The 24,848-nt window shown below is 38.2% G+C and overlaps 1 protein-coding gene across 1 annotated transcript in view; it reads right to left on the minus strand.

Moving 5' to 3' along the window:
* The window catches only part of GRM8 (glutamate metabotropic receptor 8), a 757,410-nt gene that overhangs the window by 75,340 nt on the left and 657,222 nt on the right, over positions 1 to 24,848 (minus strand). The window contains exon 8 of the mRNA XM_028104923.1: positions 8,275 to 9,210. Within this exon, the coding sequence (XP_027960724.1) occupies positions 8,275 to 9,210 (936 nt within the window). The remainder of the gene's footprint in view (positions 1 to 8,274; positions 9,211 to 24,848) is intronic.

The raw sequence follows: 24,848 nt of genomic DNA on the forward strand, positions 1-24,848 counted from the left end.
GGTTCTTACTCGGATTTTACCCTTCACATCTCCACTCCAGTGTTAACCCCAGTCATCCCATATTTATGTTCATCTGTTCAGCTTTTTATTTTCACATTTGTATTTTAATTTCCAAGAGCATTTTATTTTCTGATTGATCTTTTCCACAGCAACCCATGCATGTGTGTAAGTTTGATATTCTCTTGATTCTCTCTTGGAATGCTCATTAAAATTCTGTTTTTTAAAAATTCTCTTGGAGTCCCTGGGTGGCTGAGTCGGTTAAGCGTCTGCCTTCACCTCCGGTCATGATCCTAAGGTCCTGGGATCCAGGCCAGCATTGGGCTCCCTGCTCACGGGGAGTCTGCTTCTCCCTCTCCCCGTCCCCCTGCTCGTGCTTGCTCTCTCTCTCTCTCTCTGTCTCTGTCAAACAGATAAATAAAATCTTTAAAAACAATTCTCTAATATTTTCTGAATTACCTCTGGTTTTGTTTTGTTTACGTGTCTTTTTAAATCGTGATATTGGTTCTTCAGTTATCATGACATCCTTGGCTGTTGTATGATTAGGATGCAGGGCCAGGTGGATGGATCAGGATTACTGGCCGGGTCCATTTTCCTTGGGTGCAAGGGCAGACTATAGACCTGTGTAGGTTAGTCACTGTTTAACCCGACTGGCTTCTCTCAAAGATGCACGGATACAGGTACACAAACGGATTGGGGTCCCACCACTGGAGGAACTTTTTCTAAGAGTTGAGAAATTTATCATGTCTCTATCTTGTATAGAAGGTGTAGTTCGTGTTGCCCACCTGTTCATGTCTGTCTGAAATAAAGTTACGTCCAATTCTGCTTGGTTTCTCTCTCAGTACCTTATACCCACACAAGGAGCACAAGATAATTCTACCATCAGACAATTCCCAATTTTTAGAGAATTCTGTTAACACTTGTACTCTATCCTTGTGAAGTTAGAACAGAAAGGAAAAGTGAGGGGCCCACCTGGCCCAGCTATTTTGAAATGCAGCTCTTCACGTGACTTTCCTGATGGTCATTCCCATGCCCACGTCAGGTCTTTATACCGACTTGAGGCTTAGAAATTATTTGAAACTATCCTGGTGAGAACCATTTCTGTCACTTGGGCTGTGCTTTCCTTCTTTTAGTTTCTCTATAAATCATACCCATTTGACTTTAATTTTTCTGGCGTTTCTCAAATTGTCCTACCTTATGTTGGCTCTAAAAATATAATGGCCTTTCTTATTTTCCCCCTTTTTCCTGTCCTCCTTTTCTTCCTTTTTCTTCTCGTTTTCTTTCCTTCTTTCCTATATTTTTAAATTTCATTGTTGCCTTAGAGGAAAGGGATATAAATATGTTTGTGCCAGCCCATATCCTGAACCATAAGGCAGACTAAGTTTCTTTTTTGTATATATATTTCTTTTAATGGTGCCAGTAAGTCTGGTTTGCATTTATTTTCAATAACCTGGAATTTATACTAATATTTGGTTAAATATTTTTCTACACTTTGGGGTGGGTGGTACTAATCCATATGATACTGCATTTAGAGACTTAAAAAAAATTTTGTAACATAAAAATGTGATACGGTTACGGCCAAAAGGAACTATTTGCTTGCAATCTGCTCTTCCTGGCACCCTGTGTGCTCCATAAGATATAAGCGTCTACTGAATCATGGAAAATGCAGTTTGAAGTTACACAAGTAAATTAGTCAGTGTCATTAAAGTTCTGTCTCTATAGAAGAAAAAAGAAGTCTATTTGCATGGCATTCCCCCTGAACATTTTTGAAATAAGGTCATGGTCACTATGACTAAAAAAAGTCACATTTTCGTCCTCATCAAATCTAGTAGTCTAGCATTTTAAACATATTGAGAAAGCTAAACCATTTTAATGAGATGAGTGAGCTGAGGACTTAGTTCCCAGGTTGACTATCTAATTGTATAGTTGATTAAATTATTATAATTTGGGCATAGAAAATTCAAACCCTTTGTAAACTCAATTTCAATTAAAAAAAAAAGATGAATGAGTAAATACCACAATCTCACTAACAGCCAAATGTTTAAATTAAGTAGCCCTAGGCCTCACAGCTTCCTCAGAGCCCCCCGAAAAAAGGAGGATCATGGAATCTAAGCAAGGTTCATCGAGCAAGTATTTCTTTATGCTGTCAAATGAGATAGGCATCCTCAAAAGAATTGCCCTAAATGTGTAAGTTGGCAATTTTCTGCGATGGTAATATGGAGCACAGCCGGAACAAAAGTAATAAGCCTGGCTAGGGCAGCATTCCCTAGGAGAGGCACTTAACAGGCTGGCCTACACTGCGCCCTAGAATCTCCTTATCTCGTTGTTTCCTTCTGCATCTTCCCAAGCAGATCATTTTAACTGAGTGCATAAATGAGATTATATAAATGTTTTCTTTTTGGGTTGCTTTTCCTTTTTCCTCTTCTGTTTGGCTTTCCCCTTCTAGAGTTGACTGCAGTTCTGGTATGACTGATCTTGCCCAGACACCTGAAATAGGTAGGTATCATGATAGGTGCCACCGTACACGGGGACACGGCAAAGACTTCAAAGGGATCCGCTTCTAATAACCGCAAGTTGACAGGGAAGGAAAACAGCCTCCTGTTTCCATTCCCCTCCTGTCTAAGGACAGGAAGGACTGCTCGCAGAGACAGGTGTGGCTCTGGGCTGATCTATGCCGAAAATCACTTCCATTGTTGTCTAGAGTACACTGACGGGTTGCTCAGGCGGTTCTTCTCTCACCTGACTATTCCTTAAAGCAGGACTTTTGTTATTCTCTTCAGAACCACCTCTCACAACTCTTGTTAGAGTTAAGCACTTTTCAAATTTTAACATATTTCAGCAATTGCTTTCTGATGACACCTCGCTTGCTTCCAGTATTTCTGGCTCGATGTGTGAAGGTAGCGACACGTTGCCTCGGGAACAATTCTCTCTTCTCTTTCTCCGAGTCCTACAGATTCTGGTTGCCCTCTTTAGGGTACTTAATCTGCACGATCGACTACCCTGGGGTAAGTCTCTGTGTTTGAGAAAACACATCCAGTTGGGGTGCTGCATGGACATGGTCTCAAGAACTGGAGACATTGAGTCAATTATCTGGGTAAGTAAGAATGTATTCAGTCATTAAACACAGTTGTTTTTTTTTTTTTTCTTGAGACTCTATGCTGGCTCAGTCCTTGACTCGGTGCTGAGGATATGACAGTGAGCAAAACCCGATAAGGTCCCTGCTCTCATAAATTACAGCCGAGTAGCGGTAACGGCCAACATTTTAATGATCACTTATTACATGCTGAACACCTGTCCTGACTTATCTCATGAAATTCTCAGCAAAACTACCATGAGGTATCTATTAGTACAAAAAAAAAAAACCACACCATAATGAGACAACAGAAGTGTTTGGGTTTGTTTTTTGTTTTTTTTAAAGTCACCCATCTTCCTGCCTTTTCCTAGAGGATATGAACTCAAGTCTGTTCTAGTTTGAGAATAGGGCTGGGCGCAGATGGCAAATGACGGCTTTATATTGCTTTCTGTATGAATTTGCATTCTCTGGGAGAATTTATTGTTATCTTCAGATGTTTGGCCTTGCCTACATTTCCCCAGCCAGTTTAGCAGAGTCAGGATTGGAACCCAAATCTGCCTTCTCCAGAGCCTGTGCTCTTCCTTACTCCACTCATCCATCTCGGCAGCCCCACACTCTTCTGCCCTTCAACAGACAGATACAGTAAAAAAACAAGGGAGGGATGATGAGGCAAAAGTATCTGATTAATGCCATCAATTCTCCTTTGTTCTGTGTATGCTAGACAGAACTAAGACAACCATCATAATTCCTTTTGGCCTTTCTCCCTACGTACTTAGCAGCCCTATTTCAGAACAAGTGATAAAGACAAAAAAAAATTTTTTTAAAGAAATGCATACAGCCCATCACCGAAATGAGAAAACTTGTTTTTCGGTGGGGGAAGGAAGCTGTTGTAATGGGGATCACAATAAGATGAAAATATAAGATTTTTATGACATCACAGTCCAACTTAAATCATAGAGAAACATTATAATATATGAGAGCATTCTCGTGCAAGGCAGTCCTTTCACACATTGGGTCGGCATTCACCTCAGTACCTGAGAAGGTGCTACATGAAAGGCTCTGTGTTAAGAGACACAGTCACTCAGATATACATCTGATGGCTACAGCTTACCTTCCAGGAATGTTTCAAGGCTGACATTGGCAGGTGAGAGGAAGAAATGAAGGAGTGGGTGCGTGCAGAGGGAGCAGTCTAGGACAACTCCCCGGTTTCTGACTTGAGCTCCTGGACGATGCCACACCAAAGGAAGAAAGGCTGCTTTGGGACTAGGGGGTATTTGACATTTTTGAGTATTGGTGGTTTGTTGGTTCTTTCTCCCCCTGCTTTGAGGGTGTTTTGTTTTGTTTCACCCAATGCCCTGGTTAAAGCACTATGCTCCTTGGAGCTTGGCAATGTCATAACCCTTGTCTGATTATCTCAGCTTTATGAGTGCAATTAGAGGTGGTAAAATATGTATTCAAGAGACTTCTGCCATCCTAACAGCCCCTCACCATCCCCGAGGATTCTTTTCCTGACGATTACATTAATTATATTTTAAGTTTTTTTAGATTTTTCAGCACAATTAGGAGAGTTTGTGTGAGTCCATGTCCACGCCTCAGTGTGTCCACCCTTCTTTCACACCACTTTTCTAAAAGAAAAGGAAAAGTACACTTATACGATGAGTTAGTAGAATGTAGCAGGCACAAAGCTAATAAATGATGTCATTAAAATCTATTGGAAAAACATGATTCAACTTCATTTCAAAATCTGAAAAAAAAGGTGGGGAAATTAAATGGTATTTTATCTTGAATAAAGACTTACTTTCCAGAGCTGTCTTCATGAGTGCTAAAATGTACCTTTATAATTTGATTTTACACAGGAGTTTTCCAAAACATCTGTCTAAATTATTCAACTAATTTTACCTTTTATTCCTACTTCTGTTATAATTTCAGAGAAACCTGTATATGGTTAGATGAGTTTTCTTCTGCAGATTACTCTAAGAAGCATAATTAAATACACAGTGAAAGAAATTTTGCTCTTCTGCTGTCTCCTGTGTTATAAATTCTAGGTTACTGATGTATAGTTACAGGATGCATAGCCTTTTTTGCTTTCTCATCTTCGATCTGACTCCTCACCATCTTTCCCTGCCCTTGAGCCTGATCTTCTCCTGCCTTTGAGCCTGGCATCTTGCTGGTGCTGGCAGGCATCAGGCAGGCATCGGCTGGGAGCCAGACTGAGCATTACAAGGAAGGCCCGGGGAAGCAGACTGACATGGGCTCAATAATTAGCACAATACTGGACACACTGCTCAATAAGGATCTACTGAATTAATGGATGTGTGTACTGCGTAACTGCTACAAACAGTTCAAGTTGATAACGTGGGCTAATTGGCTGAGCATTATAAATGAGAATGGAGGACTGACTGGCTCTTTGGTCCTCCCAATCAATAAAACGTTTGTAAAGCTTTCTTTTAGAGATACAGAGTTTTATTCACCTTCAATATCTGTGTCAACAATTTTAGCAATGTGAAAAAATAAATATTCTCATGCATTTTGTGTATTGTTTTGAATAATAAAGATACTTTGACAGAAAATAACAGGTAGCAAATTTTATGGGAAGCCTTAGGATGACACGTAATTGTATTATATAAAGTACCTCGGTAGCCAAATCTTAGCTACTTATAATAGCTCTCTATGTAGAGCTGGTCCAGATTCAGCAACTCCAAGACTAATTAGATCATCTGAGGACTTTACGATGTTCTGAAAATTCCTACAATTAGCATTTCTTCCCGATTTCTTCAGTCTTTTCTACATTCAATTATATCATGAAAACAAAATAAATCCAATTAACATATTTTATAATTTGCTTACAATGTGCTCCTTTGACTTACTTTGAGTCCACAAAGCTAAGAGAGAGAAAAAGAATTTTGTCTAGCATTCATATCTTTGTAGGCGTGGGTATATCTATACCCGAAAATATATACATAAACTCCAGGTTTTCAGAGGCCATACCGCAGTGCCCACGGGCTCAGTGGCATCGCATCGAGCCTCACCACCCCCCTCCCAGCATATTCACCTGTCTATTTTATCCTGAAATTCCTCCTAGCTCCATCACCACTGCAAGGGAAAAGCTGCAGCTTAGCAGGGTTTTAGTTCTGAGAAACTTTGGCCATTTTTTTTCAACTACCTTAAAAAAGCTTATTAGTATAATGCATGTTTAAAATGCTATGATAATACTATGCAATTGTGAAATATCATGCCATGATTTTACTTATGCTAAAAATCGAGGCACTGAAAGACTTATCTAAATAGAAATGACATCTTATTTGTATTTGCCCTCCCCCACTGCCCTTGAAAGTCACAATATGGGAAGTAAGAGTAGACTATAATTTATAAAATGTAAAGCAGGAGGAAAAAAAAAAGAAAAGGAAGTTAGATGTCAGAGCTCAGAAGATTTTGTCTGGGGAAATATTTATTGCCCACAAGAAAGCAAAATAAACTACCTATGGCCCTTTTCAGATAAAACAGTATATTAAAAAAGTCAGTCCTTGGTTCAAATACAAATGCCACTTAATGTTATTAATAATTCACATAATGCAGACATTTCCAGACTCTGAAGAACATCGTTTTGCCCTGACCAGCTCAACTAACCATATCAAAACAGACCCAACAGACTGTGAGAGACTTATTTTCCAGCTCATGCACTTTCTCCTGAGTCATATTTACAAGTTTGATCCCCATAAATTCCTATCTACATGTGTCAAAAATGTAGTGTTTATTAGGTTTAGAGCATCAGACCGCCTTACTTTACTTTCCTGCCATGTGCTGGGTCCCACATAAAATATTCATGGCTTCTATCAGGCCATCTAAGTCATGAAAGGTCACAGATCTGGAACCCGTGGTAAGTTTTCCCTCTTCAGCAGCAAGTTTGCTGAAGTACATTTTTTTGTGTGTATCCAAACACGGTTGAAAGCCACATTGATCTAGTAAGGGATGAATGCTCATACTAATGAGCTCTCTGTGCGCTTGTTGAGTACTTTTTCCTCTGAATTAGTTGGGATTTTAAGAGTCATGCATGACCTCGCTTGGAATGTTAGAGACTGGGGAATGTAATTGTCCCCGGGATGCTTGATTTCCTCACAACTTCTGGTGATGGAGGGCGGCACGATCTTGAAATCCTCACTCTGAGAGAAGCGCGTGCTCATGGGCACAGTAAGGTTGAAGGACTGACTATTCATTCAGAAAGATAGCACTGCCTTTGTTTTACAAGCTGGCTTGTCTCCATTAACCTACCCAAACCTTGGAATTCATGGCTAATGTGAGTTCTCTGCTTTTCTGGACAGAAAGCTACCTGTATCCCATGCAGTACATGCTCCCTTTCTCATATGGATGTTCTTCACTTGCAGTGATTTATGTGGAAAAGCCTAACTGGAGATTAGTGGCCAAAGGAAATTATTTTAAGAGATTTAATTGATCTTTACCTTCTGAAAAATTATAAACTGCTTTATATAATTGCCCATTGCTGTCTTCTTTAATCCCTCATCACCTTGCCCATACGGAAAAGTGATAAGAATGGGGGCTGAGGAGAAATAGTAAGATGGTTCATATTGAACTAAGCCACCTCAGTTTCTTTTATTGTTGTCGCTTTACTATAAACCCTGCTTCCATGACTAAAGCCATTGTAATTGTGAAGGAATAGCTTTTTCCCAGAGTCACATTCGAACCAGAAAAGGAGGCGTTTGTCATGCAATGGGATATCTCTGGGATAGCTCATCCCTATGAATCATGTCTGCCTTTTCTCCCATCCTCTTTTAATTTACATTAGGAAAAGAACAGTTATCTTCATTGATAACAGACCTGGGAAGACAGACCCAGAAAGTGAGATCTGTCAATTTTCAGCCTTGCTAAGGAGGACCCATTAAAGCACTCTTCATGGACGATCAACCTTAGTCAACACATATTCAAAGTTAAGTGACCTTGAGGGATTTTATATATATATATATATGTTAAGTATATATATAAATATATATGATACATATAAGTATAATATTATTTATATATATAACATATAATAACATATATTAATATATATATATTTCTAAATAAGAATAATACAGACTGAATCATCTTGAGAGAATATAAGTGAACTGAAAAGAAAGGCAGGGAAGCATCCTAAAGAAAGGAGTTAAATCCAGGGAAGGGTTAGTGTATGCATTTCTTGCACTTACCTTTTCTGCTGACTGTGCTGTACCAAAAAAGATGGGAATGAAAGCTAACCAAATGATGCAGGTGGTATACATGGTAAATCCAATAGGTTTGGCTTCGTTGAAAGTCTCGGGGACACCTCTCGTTTTAATGGCATAAACAGTACAAGTGACCATCAAGAGGATACTGTACCCTAGCGAACAAATGAGCGAGAGATCAGAAATGTCACACTTGAGCACTCCCCTGGCGTTCTCCGGGTCTAGAGTCCGCTGCTCTCCATAGTCAATGATGATGTGGGGGGGGTCCACAACAAACCAGACGCACACTCCTAGGAGCTGGACCGAGATGAGGCTGAAAGTGATCACCAGCTGGGATGCTGGACTAATAAACTTGGGTGCTGTGACTGATTTCTTCCCCTGCTCAAATATTCGGTGGATCCTGTTTGTTTTGGTAAGAAGGGCTGCGTAGCTGAAACACATGCCAAGTCCTAGAAAGATCCGGCGGAAGGAACATACGACTGTATCTGGCGCCGCAATCATTAAGAAGGTGATCAAATAACAGAGGAAAATCCCTGTTAGGAGCACATAACTAAGTTCTCGTCCGGAAGCCCTTACAATAGGTGTGTCATTATAGCGGACAAAGGTCACGATCACAAAGGTGGTAGCAATGATGCCCAGTATTGCAACAAACACAGGCACCACAGCCCAGGGGGAATGCCATTCTAGTTTGATGATGGGGATAAGCTGGCAGCCTGTGCGGTTGATGTTTGGTCTCTGATCCAGAGGGCAAAGTTCACAGGAGAGCTCGTCCACCTGGTAGTTGTAACCTTCACACCGCTCACAATGCCAGCAGCAAGGGACTCCTTTGACCGTTTTCTTCCTCTCCCCAGGCCTGCAGGGCAGGCTGCAGACAGACGCCGGGTGAGTGTGTTCTCCATCAGCCCACTGCATGTCTTGCACCTGTGGGGATAAAAAATTAATGAGCCTTCCATTTCCCCCCATTTATAATCTCCTAATCCTAGCCACGGGTTTGTAATACATCACCGAATGCTGACAGTGCAAATACAGTTTGCCATAATAAGAACCCGGTTTTCTTTCCCCAATATTGACTTCTTGATGAAAGTGTTAAATGATCGGGTCCAATAAATCATTCATATCATCAACTTGATGAGCGTCATTAGTTTCCATTTACCTCCTCAATGTTGACCAATCTGTCATTGTAGAAAGATTTATTGGCCTGAAAGTTTTGAAACTCCAAATAAATAAATAAATAAATAAATAAATAAATAAATAAAAGCCCCATGGAAATATGTTTTAGAGTTAATCACAGATATAAATGCCAGAATCCCTGAAACACTGGCTTAGGATATAAACATATACATAAAACAGTGATGCAAAGCTCTTCATCCTATCTGTGGAAATTCAAATCACACTGTGTCAATTTTCAAAGGAAATGGCAAAACTAACTACTTTAATCACTGATAATTATCATGTACCCGTGGTGATAACCGTATTAATGTTTTTGCCTCTGTTTGAGCATGGAAAATACTTTTTTCCCCCCAGTCTTGCATTTCCACACTGTGCAAAAGACCATGTTGAATGAGATAGCTTGGTGGTAATGTTTTCCATTGAACAGAAGTAGTCTTACAAGTGGCTTAAAGCAGTCAAACTGGTACAAATGAGAGAGCCCGCCTTCATGTGCTTAGTATCTGCTTCAGAGCCTTAAAGTTGCACCTTACTCTTTTGGATTAAATCACAGAGTAGCTAGCTCTACAAAAATAAAAATATTATTTTAAGGGGATTCTGCCAATCATTGACCTCTTACCTTGATTGTTTACTAAAGGTTCTGGACCCAGTTCCAACATATATGGGTAGGGAAGAGGAGCTTTCCCATACCATCAAGCAATCCCGGACAGCAGCTGGGTGTCCTATAAGTTACCTCGGTTCTGACACTGTCTACCTGGAAATAGCATCAGATCCCACAAGTTAAAACTCAGGCTGCAAGACTCTCCCCTCCCACTTCAGATGCCAATTGTAAGTCCATGTCTCACATGTGCTTCTGACTGACCTATAGATTGACGTTTCCAGCAACACTTGCCTTGGGTTCAACTAGTTTGCTAGAGCAGCTCACAGAACTCAGAGAACACTTTAGTTACTAGATTACCAGTTTATGATAAAAAGGAAAAGATGTATAGGACAAGGTATGTGGGAAGGGCACAGAGCTTCCATGCTTTCTGATTATGCTACTCCCCCCCCAAATCTCCACCTGTTCACCAACTCTTAAGCTCTCTGAACGCTCACCTTGTGGGATTTTATGGAGGCTTCATCACATAGGCATGATTAATTAAATCAGTGGCCATTGGCATTAATACAACCCTCTCCCTTCTCAGAAGTCTGGGGTGGGACTAAAAGTTCCAATCCTCTAATCACATGGTTAGTACCTTGGGCAACCAGCCCCCATACTTAGGTTATCTAGAGGGTTTCCAAAAGTCACTTCATTAACGTAATAAAAGATACCTTTAGTGTTCTTATCACAGAAAATTCCAAAGGTTTTAGGCCCTTTGTGCCATGAATAAGGTCAAAGACCATGTATTTCTCATTATAAATCACAATATTGCATTTACGGGGCACCTCCCTGGCTCAGTCGTTAAGCACCTGCCTTCCGCTCAGGTCATGATCCCAGGATCCTGGGATCGAGCCCCACATCGGGCTCCCTGCTCAGTGGGGAGCCTGCTTCTCCCTCTCCCTGCTCGACCCCTTTGCTCCTATTCTCTCTCGCAATCTCTCTCTCTCAAATAAATAAATAAAATCTTAAAAAAAAGGGTGATTTTGTACACTGATGTGAACAGTGACTGATACACAATTTGCCCTCAAATCTTTGCTGAATTTGAGAGAAAGGAAGGATAGTGTTAAAAAGAAAACCAAAGGTCCAAAATGGCATCACTTAGGTTAAAGCCCCAAGTCAGAAAACTGTGCTTACTACCTGAATCTAATTGTAGTTTCAATGTTCCCCAGCGATGTGGTCTTAACCAGATCAGTCAGTAATTTTCTGATGGATGCCAATGGAGTCTGCCACTTGGGCCTTCTCCATTCTCCAAAGGAAGATGAGGTAATCTGCATGATAAGACCTCCTGCTCTCCCCCCATAAGGGAAGGTGACTTTGCATATTTCTTTTGCTTATAACTTTCTTGCCCCACCCTCCTTCTTATAAAAACCTTCCATTTTGCACAACTCCTTGGAGCACACCTCTACTTGCTAGATGAGATGCTACCCAATTCAAGATCTTCAAATTTACTCATCTGAATTTTGTTTTTTAACAACAGGAAGGATACTACAGCAGAGCGCTGAGGAAGAAGGGATCAACTTGAAAGTACTGGGAACTGGTAATAGAAGGTTGCTCAAAGAAGCACAGAAATGGGAGCCCAAAGAATGGTTAGAAAACAGAACAAAACAATGCAGTACTTGTTTTCTCCAAGACCAGCTCTATTAACAACCCAGAAGAATTACCATATTCCATGGTGGTCTGGCTCCAAAATGGCTCCCAATAATCTCACCTCCGGGAATTTGTGAACCCATGTAGTCCTCTCCAACTGTGAGTAGGGTTGATTTATGTAAACAATAGTACATACTAGAAATGATTACATGTGATTTCTGAGACGAGGTCATAAAAAATATTTTGGCTTCTGCCTTGCTGTCTCTTGGATCAGTCACTCCAGGGGAACCACAGTTTCATGAGAATGCTCAAGTAGCCCAATGGAAAGGAACCCAGGCCACCTGCCAAAAAACAGCACCAACTTGTCATGCATGCACGGGAACCCCCTAAAGAGTGGATTGTCTGGCTGCATTCCAATCTTCAGGAGACTGCAGTCCCCAGTAACACCTTGACGGCAACTTCATGAGAAACCCTGAGCCAGAGCCCCGCAGCTAATAAGCTGCTTCTGAATTTCCGATTTACAGAAACTGTGTAAGATGATATATGTTGCAGTTATTTGTTACCCAGCAATGGAAAACTGCAATACAACTCAAAATAAGCTTCTCCACCCATTCTGTGACCACTGCCAGTGTAGTGTTCTATTGAGAATCTACTCAGAAGGCAGTGACAGCTGTCATTTACCAAAAACTTGCCCCAGGGTGGCTCATGTAGGCAATATGCTTTCATTGCCTGCAAGTTGCCTTCCTTTGGGGAACTAGGCACCTGAGACTGTTCTCACGAATAGATCTATTTCTTTAGGATGTTTTCCTTTCTTGAAGGTGGGGTGAATGATTGAGGATAGAGAAGCACAGTCCCCAAGCTTAATACTTGCAGAGGGCTATCAAATCTCCCCAAGGTGGAGTAGAAAATTCATGCCTGTTTAATTTCAAATATCCTCCCTTGAGAAAATAGGTGGTGTTTCATGTGTCCGAAGGGCACTCAAAACTACTAGCTCTTACCCTGTCTTTTCACCACAAAGGTATAGCAATCTATCACAACCCTGCTAATTTTCTATTAGGTTTTAATGATTTAAGAAAGTTATTTTATGTATGTATAGAATTCCATTAAGAAAGAAAAAAAGTTAAATTGGAAGCATATAGTGGCTTCTCTCGAAAATACTGAGAAAAATGAAATGCTCTACTGAGTAGCTAAAGTATTGATTTTATACCCTAATGGACTCTTAAAAGATAATAAAACACTTTTGTGAAGGTTATGTTTCAAAGCTAATTAATGTAAAACCAAAACTGCATTTTGTTTGGGGTTTCTATAGATTTTTGATGTTACTGTAAAAAAAAAAAAAAAAAAGAAAGAAAAGAAAGAAAAGGCAGCCAAATAGCTCAAAAACATTAAACTTCAAGATTGAAAGAGGCTTTAAAGGTCAGCTTTCTAACCACATGTGTAATTCTTTAATTCTCAATACATTTAATTTTCCAGAAGGAAATAAGACTTATTAACAAAGAAATATACCTAGGCCAGATAAGCCTCATTACATATGATAAATACTTATCATTATAAGTTAAATATTAAATTTTCCTTGGTCAGTTTTCTCCATACTAAACTAATGGAAAAATATTTTTCATAAACAAAAAAGAGAGTTACAAGATAATGGGAAATATCACAATACTTTAAATAGTCAGGCATTTTCTTTAAGAAAAAAACAATATAATCAAGCCATATCTGTGGCTTTTTTAAATATAATGGAGAAAACAATAAGTATATTTTTGTAAACATGGTAAATACACATGACTCCATTTTCATCAAGGAATCTATTTATATATAACTGTACTGTGTTTTGATGCCATAGTTGAAGTCTGGGAGCCAACCAGTAACTACCCGAGGGAAGAATAAATAGCAAATACTTAAATGAGGATCTTGTAAATACATTAATATTTGAGTCAAATAATGTATCTTGCTTATGTTGTTAAATAGTGATTAAAAACAATACTACTTGAGAATAAATTAAACAACCTAATTTTCACAACTGTGCTCTAAGGCATAAACAAGGATCATTCAGACCTTTTGCACAGCTATATTAACAAATTATATCATCTTCCACATGAGTATCCATGCATTTTTAAAATTTGTCTTCCTTGTCTTTGACATTATTCTGATATTAGGATTTCTTTCTAAACTAGTCTAACAAATGGATGATAGTTATATAGACAGACTTTCCAGAGACAAAACCATAACCCGTTCCTGTCTGGATAATGTTCACCAACAGTGATTCATTCTGTAGTCTCCAATCCAGTACATCTCATAGAATGTGAGCCATCAACTGGTTTCTCCTGTCAAATCCTATTATTACTGCAGACAAATACACCAATAGCCACAAAACCACAACTTTCTGAGTGCGTGTGCTTCTATTTTTTAATCTTTAATCTTTCCAGACCAATCAACCTAGAGTGATTCTTCATAAAGTCTTTAAGTAGACATTATTTTATTTTATTTTTTTTCTTAATTCATTCATTAACTCTTTTTAATTTTTTATTGTTATGTTAATCACCATACATTACATTCATTAGTTTTTGATGTAGTGTTCCATGATTCATTGTTTGTTCATAACACCCAGTGCTCCACGCAGAATGTGCCCTCTTTAATACCCATCAACCAGGCTAACCCATCCTCCCACCCCCCTCCCCTCTAGAACCCTCAGTTTGTTTTTCAGAGTCCATCGAGTAGACATTATTTTATATGAACAATTTTCTTCTGTATAGTTTTAGTAGCTCTTGAAAAAAAGATTACAAGAATGTTTCTCGATTCAAGGCCCCATTATAATTAACAATTTCCAGTGTTTGGTACAAAATTCTTACTCAATGTAATACCTCAATTACAATATTTTCCCCACATATTAAGTGGTATCTTCACTGATGGGATTACCCTAAATGTGGAAACATTTTAAATATTAACAGATAACTGATAGTTAATCATAATTACCTCTTTTCATTTCGCTCTATAAATCACAGTATTGATAATCATTTTGGTAACTAGTTTGCCACCACCCCAGTATTCAGAAACCCAACCCTTCATCTGACACATATAATGGCATATTATATACGCAAACATTTCCAGTGAATTTGGGTGTTTTTAAAAAGCTTTACTCATTAATGTCGACATAATCAATAGATTTAACAAGTATACTAATTAGCACTAAGCATTTAAAATATCAAAATTTGGGGGCCCCTGAGTGGCTTAGTCGGTTAAGTGCCCAACTCTTGATCTCAGCTCAGGTCTTGATCTCAGGGTTGTGAGTTATAGCCCCACATTGGGCTCCACACTGGGCATGGAGCCTAGTTTAGAAAAATATAATAAAAAAGAAATAAAATGTCAAAATTTGTGCATTTTGTGAATCGTTCACATATGCGTGAATACATGTTGCATGGTTAATTTGATAATGACACTCAAAATAAAGTTTCTCAGTATATTAGTATATATATATTCATATATGAATAAATATTGCTTCCTTAATATTCATCCTTTCTTTTGGGTCATGCACAGCTTTCTACTCCTATTCAAAGTACTTTTACTGTTTCTGAAAGTCTAATATATGTATGTGAGGTGATCCCCATTGTGAAACCTGACTTTATCTAATATTACACATCTACATAACCTTTAAAAATGCAGACTTCTCCAATTTAGAAGGACAGTTTAAGATAAAGTTAAGAAAATTTTAGCATCAAGAAAGTAAAATACTTAGTAAAATACTTAACAAATGAAGTGCAAGATTTTCTTTCACTAAAACCTACAAAACACCATTAAAAAAATGAAAGATCTAAATAAGTGAAAAGAAACCCTATGTTCATGGATAAGAAGATGTATATTGCTAAGATGGAAACACTCCCTAAATTAATTGACAGATTCAACATAATCACTATCAAAATCCCACCCGGCTTCTTTGCAGAAATCAACAAGCTGATCCTAAAATCCAGATGGAAATGTCAGGGACCCAGAATAGACAAAACAATCTTGAAAGTGAAAAATGAAGTTGGAAAATTCACGCTTCTGATTTTATTTTTTATTCTTTTTGTTGTTGTTGTTTATATTTTTTTAATTCAATTAATCAACATAGAGTGTATTATTAGTTTCAGAGGTAGAGGTCAGTGATTCATCAGTCTTATATAATACCCAGTGCCCCTTACATCACATGCCCTCCTTAATGCCCATCACCCCAGTTACCCCATCCCACCACCTCCTCCCCGTCCAGTAACCCTCAGTTTGTTTCCTATGATTAAGAGTCTCTCATGGTTTATCTCCCTCTCTGATTTTTGTCTTGTTTTATTTTTCCCAACTTCTGATTTTAAAGTTTATTACAAAGTTACAGCAATCAAGACAACATGAAACTGGCATAAAGATAGACAAATCAATGAAATAAAATTAAGAGCCCAGAAATAACTTCTTACATGTATGGTCAATTGATTTTTGACAAGGATCCCAAGCAAATTCAATGAATAAAAAAACAATTGTTTCAACAAATGGTGCTGGGACAAGACATGACACCAAACACAGAAAAAACAAAATAAAAATTGATGAATTGGACTTCATTAATATTAAGTCCTTTTGTGATTCAACAGATCCCATTAGGAGAGTGAAGAGACAACCCACAGAGTGGGCAAAATTATTTCCAAATCATGTATCTGATAAGGAATCTGTATCCAGAATATACATATATATATAATATATATATTAGAGATGAGTTGACATTTAAATTTTATTTATTTTTTGAAGACATGTGAGTATTTATTGAATACTTCTGTTTTTTTCAAGTTTTTATTTAAATTCTAGTTAGTTAGCATATAGTGTAATATTGGTTTCAGGAGTAGAATTTAGTGATTCATCACTTATGTATAACACCCAGTGCTTATCACAACAAATATCCTTTAAAATATATATGCATATATTTTAAAAACTCTTGGAATTAAACAGTTAAAAGACAAATAATCCAAATAAAAATAAGTTAAGGAATTGAGGAAACATTTGTCCAAAGAAGAAGTATGAATGGACAATATGAAAAGTGTCTAACATCATTAGTCATTAGGGAAATGCAAATGAAAACACAAGATCCACTAGGATGGTTATAATAAAAAATATAGACAATATCAAGTGTTATTGAAGATGTGAAAAAAATTAAAACTCTTACATTGCTGGTGGGAGTGTAAAATGGTGCAGTTATTTTGGAAAATAGTTTGGCAGTTCCTCAAAAAGTTAAACGTAGAGTTGCCATATGACCTAACAGTTTCTACTTCTAAATAATTCCAATCCAAGAAAACCGAAGACATATGTTCATACAAAAATCTGTATATCAATGTTCATAGGATTATTCATAATAGCCAAAAAGCAGAAACAACCCGAATGTCCATTAACTGATGACCGGATAAACAAAATGTGCTTTATCTATACAACCAAATATTAAAAATAAATAAAAAGGAATAAAGTATTAAAAATAAATCAAAAAGAATAAAGTACTAATATATGCTCTAAAATGGATGAACCTTGAAAATATGTGAACTGAGAAAGTTAGTCACAAAGATCACATATTGTGTGATTTTATTTTATATGAAATATCCAGAACAGGCAAACCCATAAACAGACAATAGACTGGTGACCGCCAGGGGCTACGGTGAGAAGGGAACATAGTGAATGCTCAAGGGTATAGGATTTCTTAGGCAATGGCCTAAAGTTAGATGGTGCAGATGGATACACAACTCTGTGAATATACTGAAAAATCCTGAGTTACACACTTTAAAAGGGCAAACTTTATGGGCAAATGTGGATTATCTCAATAGCACTCTTCTTTTAAAAATATGCAAACTATTTAACTTGATACATTCAAGAAGTATTAACACTCAGTATTATTCAGTGTATAAAAAACATGTTGCATATCCATTCTGTTCAAGACACAAAGTTCAATGTGGGGATTCATCGGTGATCAAGACATGGTTCCTGAACCCCAGAGACAGTGTAGGTGGGGACAGAGATATGCAAAGAGCCTGTCACAGCTCAGTATGAGACTCCCTAGAGAGGAGTGAGGAAATGGTGCTGCTAGAGAAGCATCCAGCAGGGCCATCAGCCCAGGCTTCACGGGTCTGTGAACAGCAGCCTGACGGATGTGTGAGATAACCCAGGAGAGAGGATTGCAAGAGGACAGCAAGCAAAAAAGGAAGGAAGGAAGTGAGGGAGGGAGAGAAGGAGGAAAAGAGGAGGGGACATTAAAAACCAGGGGCAAGAAGCCATGGCAAACTGGAGAAGCTAAAGGTATAAAGAATACCAGGCATGCAAATTACAGCATGAGATGACGTGGCAAGAGGTAAGGAAGTCAGGCTACAGAATAGATGACATATGAGATGCTGAAGGACATTATGGGCCACTGAGGAGTTTGGATGCTCTCTTAGAGGTGGTCAAGGGGATCCTCTGAAGGATTATGACAAGGACAGGGGTGGTGAGTTTTGTTGTCTAGAAGAATCCATGGGCTGCAGAGTGGAGAGAAGACTCACAGAGCCCAGGACTCCAGACAGGCCAGTCTGGAGACTGCTGGAGAATTCCGGATGAAAGGTGAGGGCAACAGGAATCTGAGCATGCAGTGGCTGTGAAGGACTGTGTAAGCAGCACCAGGTTTTCAGACTTTATTCTCCAGGCCACAGAGAGTGATTAAAGGATTTTAAGCAAATATGTGGCATGATTTATATAAATAAATATATATATATATACACACGTGTGTATATATATAATTTATTTACTTATTTATTTATTTAGGAGATCGCTGTGGTGACAGATGAGGGAAGAGGGTGATATAGAAGCAAGGATAAGAATTAGGGAGAAACTGTGGTAATTCCAGGCAAGACAAGAGCCTGTGAATTCCATTAGGAGCAGTGATGATAAAGAAGATGGGATGGATTTGAGATATAGTAAAGAAAATAAAGAGAGAGGAACCCAACAATGACATCCAGACTTCTGATTTGAGAGTCATTCCTAGCATTCACTGACTTCCACCCCTCACGTCTAATCACCACCTGCTACAGGGCCTTGCCCTTGCATTCTCTGACTCCCAGGAATGGCTGACCATTGCATATCAACCCTCCCCAGTCCCCTGTTAGACTCTGACACAGCACCTTGTAGCCTCTTTCAGTGGCACTTTACATTACGTAATTACGTATTTATTTGTTTGATTTTTTAAAAAATAAGTAGTTTTATAAAGTTTAGGTTATGTCCCTCAGAATTACTTAAGGGGTTTACTTAAAATATAGATCCCTGGAACCCAGTTCTTAAAGATTACAATTCAGTAAGTCTGGGAAAGAACCTCAGGTTGAGATTTTTTTTAAAGCCCTTCTTCCTGTGATTCTGATAGATGGAATTAGTAAACCATACTTTGCTAAGCACCAAAATTTCTTTTCCTTGGAAGAGTAAGAACCGGGTCTGTTTTTCTACTGTTATATCCCAGAGCCAATTGTGGTGACTAACCCCCAGTAGGTATTAATAAATATTTGTTGGATGAAGGAAGAAGGAACAAAAGAACAAGTGAACAGGTGATAGCATCTTTCATTGAATAAAGGCACCCAAGGGAATGACTGGTTTTAAAAGGTAGATCATGACTTGGTTGTCTATGAGCTCAAAGTCCCAATGAGGCTTCCAAGCCAAGAAGCTTGCAACTCAGATGAACACTTGAGCTGTATTCATGAGTCAGGTTTGCAGGAGGTGAAGATTTCAAAGGCACAGTCATATTCAAGGCAGATGAGACCATGAATATTTATTAGCGAGTTCCCATCCACAGACACAGGGACAGTGTGAAAGGAAGATGGCACAAATGGGCCCCTGGAAAGAGCACATTTTAAGGAGCAGACTCAGCAAGATCAGTAAAGGAGGATGAGAAAACCATGGCCAGATGGAAACTAGGGAAGAATATAGTTCAAGGTCCATGAAACCAAATAGATAATTTAAGGAATGAGGAAACGGTCAGTGATGTCCAAAGATACAAATTTCACGAGGATAGGATTTGGGGAAAAGTCAGAGTCCCTGGTTACCCTCATGAGAGAGAATTCAGCTGTTCTGTGAAGTTTTCTCTGATCTACCCTATACCCGGCAGGTAGGTGTGTTTCTCCCCTGTATTTCATTATGTATTTTATCATAATTCTTTGGCATTATATTGTGATTATCTGTTCATGTGTCCATTTCCCAATGAGACTGAGAGCACAGTAATCTCTGGGACAGATTATTTTTTACCTCCCATTACCTGTTTTAGGACCTAGGATTCAATAAAAAGTCAATGTTTGATAAATACATACACTGATAAATAAATAGAATGTATGATAAGCACATCTATGATTATCATTACTCACTAGTGTTTTGAGTAGGCATGGCTTTAGGCAGTAGGCAGATGTGAGTAGTAAACTTATTCTTTCCTCAATCTGTGTGGTGTCTAGATTCTTTCATCTATATCCCTAGAGAAGCTAATTTGGGGGAATTGTGCACTGTGACAGATAACTCACAGGGGTATTGGAAAGATCCAAAAAGGTAGTATCTGTGAAAGTGTTTTGTGAACAGAACATGTAAAAAGACAGGTGGAAACACCACATACATTTCGATTTAGGACCAAGAGGCAGCGCTGGGAAGAAGGCCCCCACTCTCTACCTATAATTAAAGATAGCTGCTGTCCAAAAATTATGTCAGAAACAACAAGCAAAACACCACCATTTCTGGATTTCATCCAGATCTGCTATCCTTGCTTTTATATTCCCACAACCTCAGCTCTTAATGTCAGTTCCTGGTAACTGCCACATGAGATGACCATCTTTCAACTGCTCTATGCAGAGAAAACCACCCAGGTGAGTGCCTTCTGCCCTTGGCTCTGAGCTTGGAGAGGGTAGCCTCTTTAAGTGTGTGTGTTGTGGGATGGGTGGTTTCAGGAAAGAGTATAGGAAGTCAGACCCACAATACTTTGGATGAACAAGATGTACTAATGCTATGATAATAGAGTTTCACCCCAACACAGTGCATATGTGTGGTATTTGTAGCAATAATGTTGAACATTTTTTTTCTTAATTTTGAATTTGTGATAAAAGTTTTAATATTAATTCTTTGAAGAGTGGTTATTTCTAGTTATAAACCATTGAGCTACAAGTGTGTTACTCTGTTTATTATATTCTAGATAACCAAAATTAGTTTCAAATAATTTCCTTAGGTTTCTTTTCATGTAGGATTAATTCATCTGAATGTTTGCTATAAATGACTATTTTAACTTCTCAAGATGATTTGGTATGTTAGCTCTTTTCTGAATATTATTTAAAAGCATTCATAATGTTAATTTAGAAGTTAGCAAAATCTTAAAACATGACTTATATGTTATATGTAAATAGCTACTTTAAATACATTATGCCAGTACTTTATGATGACTAAATTCAATTAAGCAGATCCTTCATTGCTAATAATAAGTAGAAGTAAATAATATGAAAGTCAGCTCAGGACTAAAACTCTCTATGGGCAATTTTGTAAACTTGTAGAATATTCCTATTAATTATTTACATTTCTTCTTTTTCCTACACTAAGCTGATTGTTAGTGCATGCAGAAACTAAGATAATTCATTATAGACCATTTTGTGATATTTTGAACAACATAATAGATATTCAGTGCAAAACACTTCTCCATGTCAATCTTGGCCCATATCAGTCAATGTACATTTAACTCCATCCATGGAAAGTTAGGAAGGAAATGCCTTCAGAATGTGAAAAGATAGACAAAAGGGTGTGAAATGAATATTTTCAGTGATAAGCCACTTTATATTGTTCAGCAAACAAAACATAAAAGTGATGATGATGGACAGGGCGCCTGGGTGCCTCAGTCGGTTAAGCATCCGACTCTTGATTTCGGCTTGGGTCGCAATCTCAGGGTTGTGGGATTGAGTCCTGTGTCAGGCTCCTCACCAGGCATGGAGCCTGCTTAAGATTCTCTCTCTCCCTCTCCCTCTGCCCCTCCCGCTCGTGCTCTTTCTCTCTAAAATAAATAAATCTTAAAAAAAAAAAAGTGATGATGATGAGGAGGATGGTGGTGGTGACAATGCTAGCTAACATTTATTGAAGGCATACTATGTGCCAGAACCATCCCAAGCAATTAACATTAAATGTTTAAACGATGCTGAGTTAGGTATCCCATTTTGTTTAAGAAGTCACAAAGTGATAGGTAATAGACCCCACATTACAGTATTAAATGATGGAGGCCTGAAACCACACACTCAATCACAGTATTTTATTACCTCCACAATTTTACCTCCCAGGGCACTGCATGACACGTGATAGACAGTTGAAAAAAAAAAAAGTAAAATTGAATGAACATCCAGAATAGGAAGCAGAGGAGATAGGAGACAGAGGCTAAGGCATAAGGCATTTGAAATAATAGTCTGGGTGGAAAGAGCATGGCACCTAGACAGGAGAGGCCCTAGACAAGAACAGGAGACGAGTGAGTGAGACCAGGGTGGTCCGTTTACCGGAAATAGAAAAGAAAAGGGGAGTCTAAACCAGATTGAGAAAGAAGAGTCAAAATAATTTGGTGATAATTTAAAGGATTTGTTCACACCAGACCAAGGCAAAGACCTTGGGATAAGATAAACATGTTTCATGGTTTGACTATGCTTCATGCTACCGATTCCTGTCCCCTCAGAATCATTCCAGGAAAGCGTTGTCTCCAGCTAAGATTCTTCTAGCTATTTGATTCCCAAGAAGAGCATCATAAATTTCATTTTATCAGTTTAGCATACTTCATTCAAAGTACCAAAAAGGTACTCTTCCTGCCTGCAAGGTGTATATAGCATAATCTCAAATGAATATATGCAAAATATGATACCTCACTGAATTAAACAGAAGACACCAGGTTAGGAAAAAAAAAATCCCAATTCCATATTTAATTCTCAGGGATTGCAGGACTCTTTCTATATTCTACCCTCATAGAGATAAACGTGAAACTGCTAAACAGCAACAAAAAAGGCTCCTGCAGTCAGAGAGGAATAGAGCTATGAGAACTAAGACACACTACAAAAATAAATGACTTCTGAAAAATGGAGAGAACCTGATATTGCCTTTCAGCCCCAAACCTAGAGGCAAAAGAAAGCCTCTTCCCACAGAGTGCAGTATGGAACGGGAAGATTGAGAGAGATTAAGACAGAGCTCACCTGGACTCAGCATGAGCAAAGTGACCAAGCAGAAAAGAACAGAAATGAAAGAGAAACTGGCTGGTAGAAGAGGAGACTATGGATGGCACTTTGTGGAATATAACTCACAAAGACACACTTTAATGTTTTCCAGAATTGTTTGTATCTGTGCTGCAGTAAATAGGCTCCAGCTAGTGAAATACAATGTAAAGACTCGTTTAGAATGTGAACTCCGAACAACAGCAGACATGAAAACGGAATTGTCTGAAACTTGTAGGAAAAGCCTGCATGATAGGAAGACATGCTTTTTCTGATACAGAAGTGACAAACAATATATCTGAATTAAGGCAACAATATAAGAAAAGGAGCTCAATGACATCAAAAAAAGAAACATTTCTAACCGGCCATATCTGGCTAAGGGTTTCCTCAATTTATAAAGTAATGATTTATTCAAAAATATGAACTGTAGTAACAGTATAATCAACAGGGTAGGTACTAGGAATATAAAAATGAATGGAGCAACATTTATGCACACAAAGAGCCAATTTAGAAGGGATTAGAATTCAACACTAAAATCATGTGATTAAATATTTGATGTTTGTGAAGCTCGGCTATTTTCTTTCCCCCAACCTGGCAGTAGACTAGAGATTTACTCTCTGGAGAAGGTGATACATAGGGTCTCTTGAATGCAAGACACCTGGCACGGTGGATCAGGTACCACATTAAAAGTAGTCGTAAGTGAAAGCAGGAATACTGAATTATGAGTTTTCCAGTCCCCTTCCCCTACCTGGCTCACAGAGTACTACCAGCCTAGTTTATATCCTCCAAGCAGAAGATGAAAAGATTCATCTTTGGGAAACTTTTAGATCCATCAGCCTAAAAGAAAAGATCTAAACATTCTGACACTAGGTGATTTCCCAAGTGATGTCCACCACCAACAAACACATCCATGTGCAGAGAGTTTTCAATCAGCTTTCTAATGTACCCTTAATTATGAGTGGAATCCAAGGATAACTGGGCATGAAAAATTTTCCACCATGCAAAATAGACATTAAATAAAACAAATAGGAAAAAAAAAAACCAATTTGAGTAAATAGAGGCTATGCCTGGAAAGAAAGTTATTGAAAAATTAATAGCTCCAGTGATTTTTTTTTAAATGCATGTCTAAAACAAGAAGTTGTTTCTGCAAATAAAGGAATATTCAGAGAGCACAAAAGAATTCTTATACATCAACTATAATAATTATTATAAAAATATACTTACATTAATTATAATTAATAATTATTTGTAATTATTATAGATAACAGAATTATAATTCTGAATTATGGTTTCAGAAATGAAAGCCAATAGAAGAATTAGAAGGTTGAAGTAGTCTCCAAGAAAGTGATCAAAAAGACATAAAGAAAGAAATCAGGAGAGAATTAAAGGATCAGTCCAGAAGGCCCAAGATCTAAATATGAATCCCAGGAAAAGAAAATGGGGAGTTGGGATTATCAAACAAAACAATTTCCCAGAAGGAAATGATGTGAAATTCTAGATTAAAAGGTCCTACTGAGTTCCCAGCACAATAAATAAAACATACATATATTAGGGTATATCCTGTTGAGTTTCAGAATAATGAGGACAAATAGGAAATCCTGAAAGATTTTGGAGATGAAAAAAAAAAAAGGAAAAGAGAAAAAGTTACAAAGAATCAAGGAATCAGAATGGCCTGAGAGCCAAGGAAAAATGAAGTACTGCCTTCAAATTCTAAAGTAAAATGATTTCCAACCTAGATTTTGGCAACATGTTGCTTAAGCATAATGTCAAAATGAAGATATTTTTAAATATACCCTCAAGAAGCTATGGGTTGGGGGTGCCTGGGTGGCTCAGTTGGTGGAGTGTCTGTGTTCAGCTCAGGTCATGATCTCAGGGATGGAGCCCATGTCTGGCTTCCTGCTTAGCGGGGGTCTGCTTCTCCCTCTCCTTCTGCCCCTCCCCCTGCTTGTGCATGCTCT

This window comes from Eumetopias jubatus, unplaced genomic scaffold (assembly GCF_037043125.1).
Source record: "Eumetopias jubatus isolate StellerSeaLion01/CBP00866 unplaced genomic scaffold, mEumJub1_p1.0 scaffold_14, whole genome shotgun sequence".
NCBI classification, from domain to species: domain Eukaryota; kingdom Metazoa; phylum Chordata; class Mammalia; order Carnivora; family Otariidae; genus Eumetopias; species Eumetopias jubatus.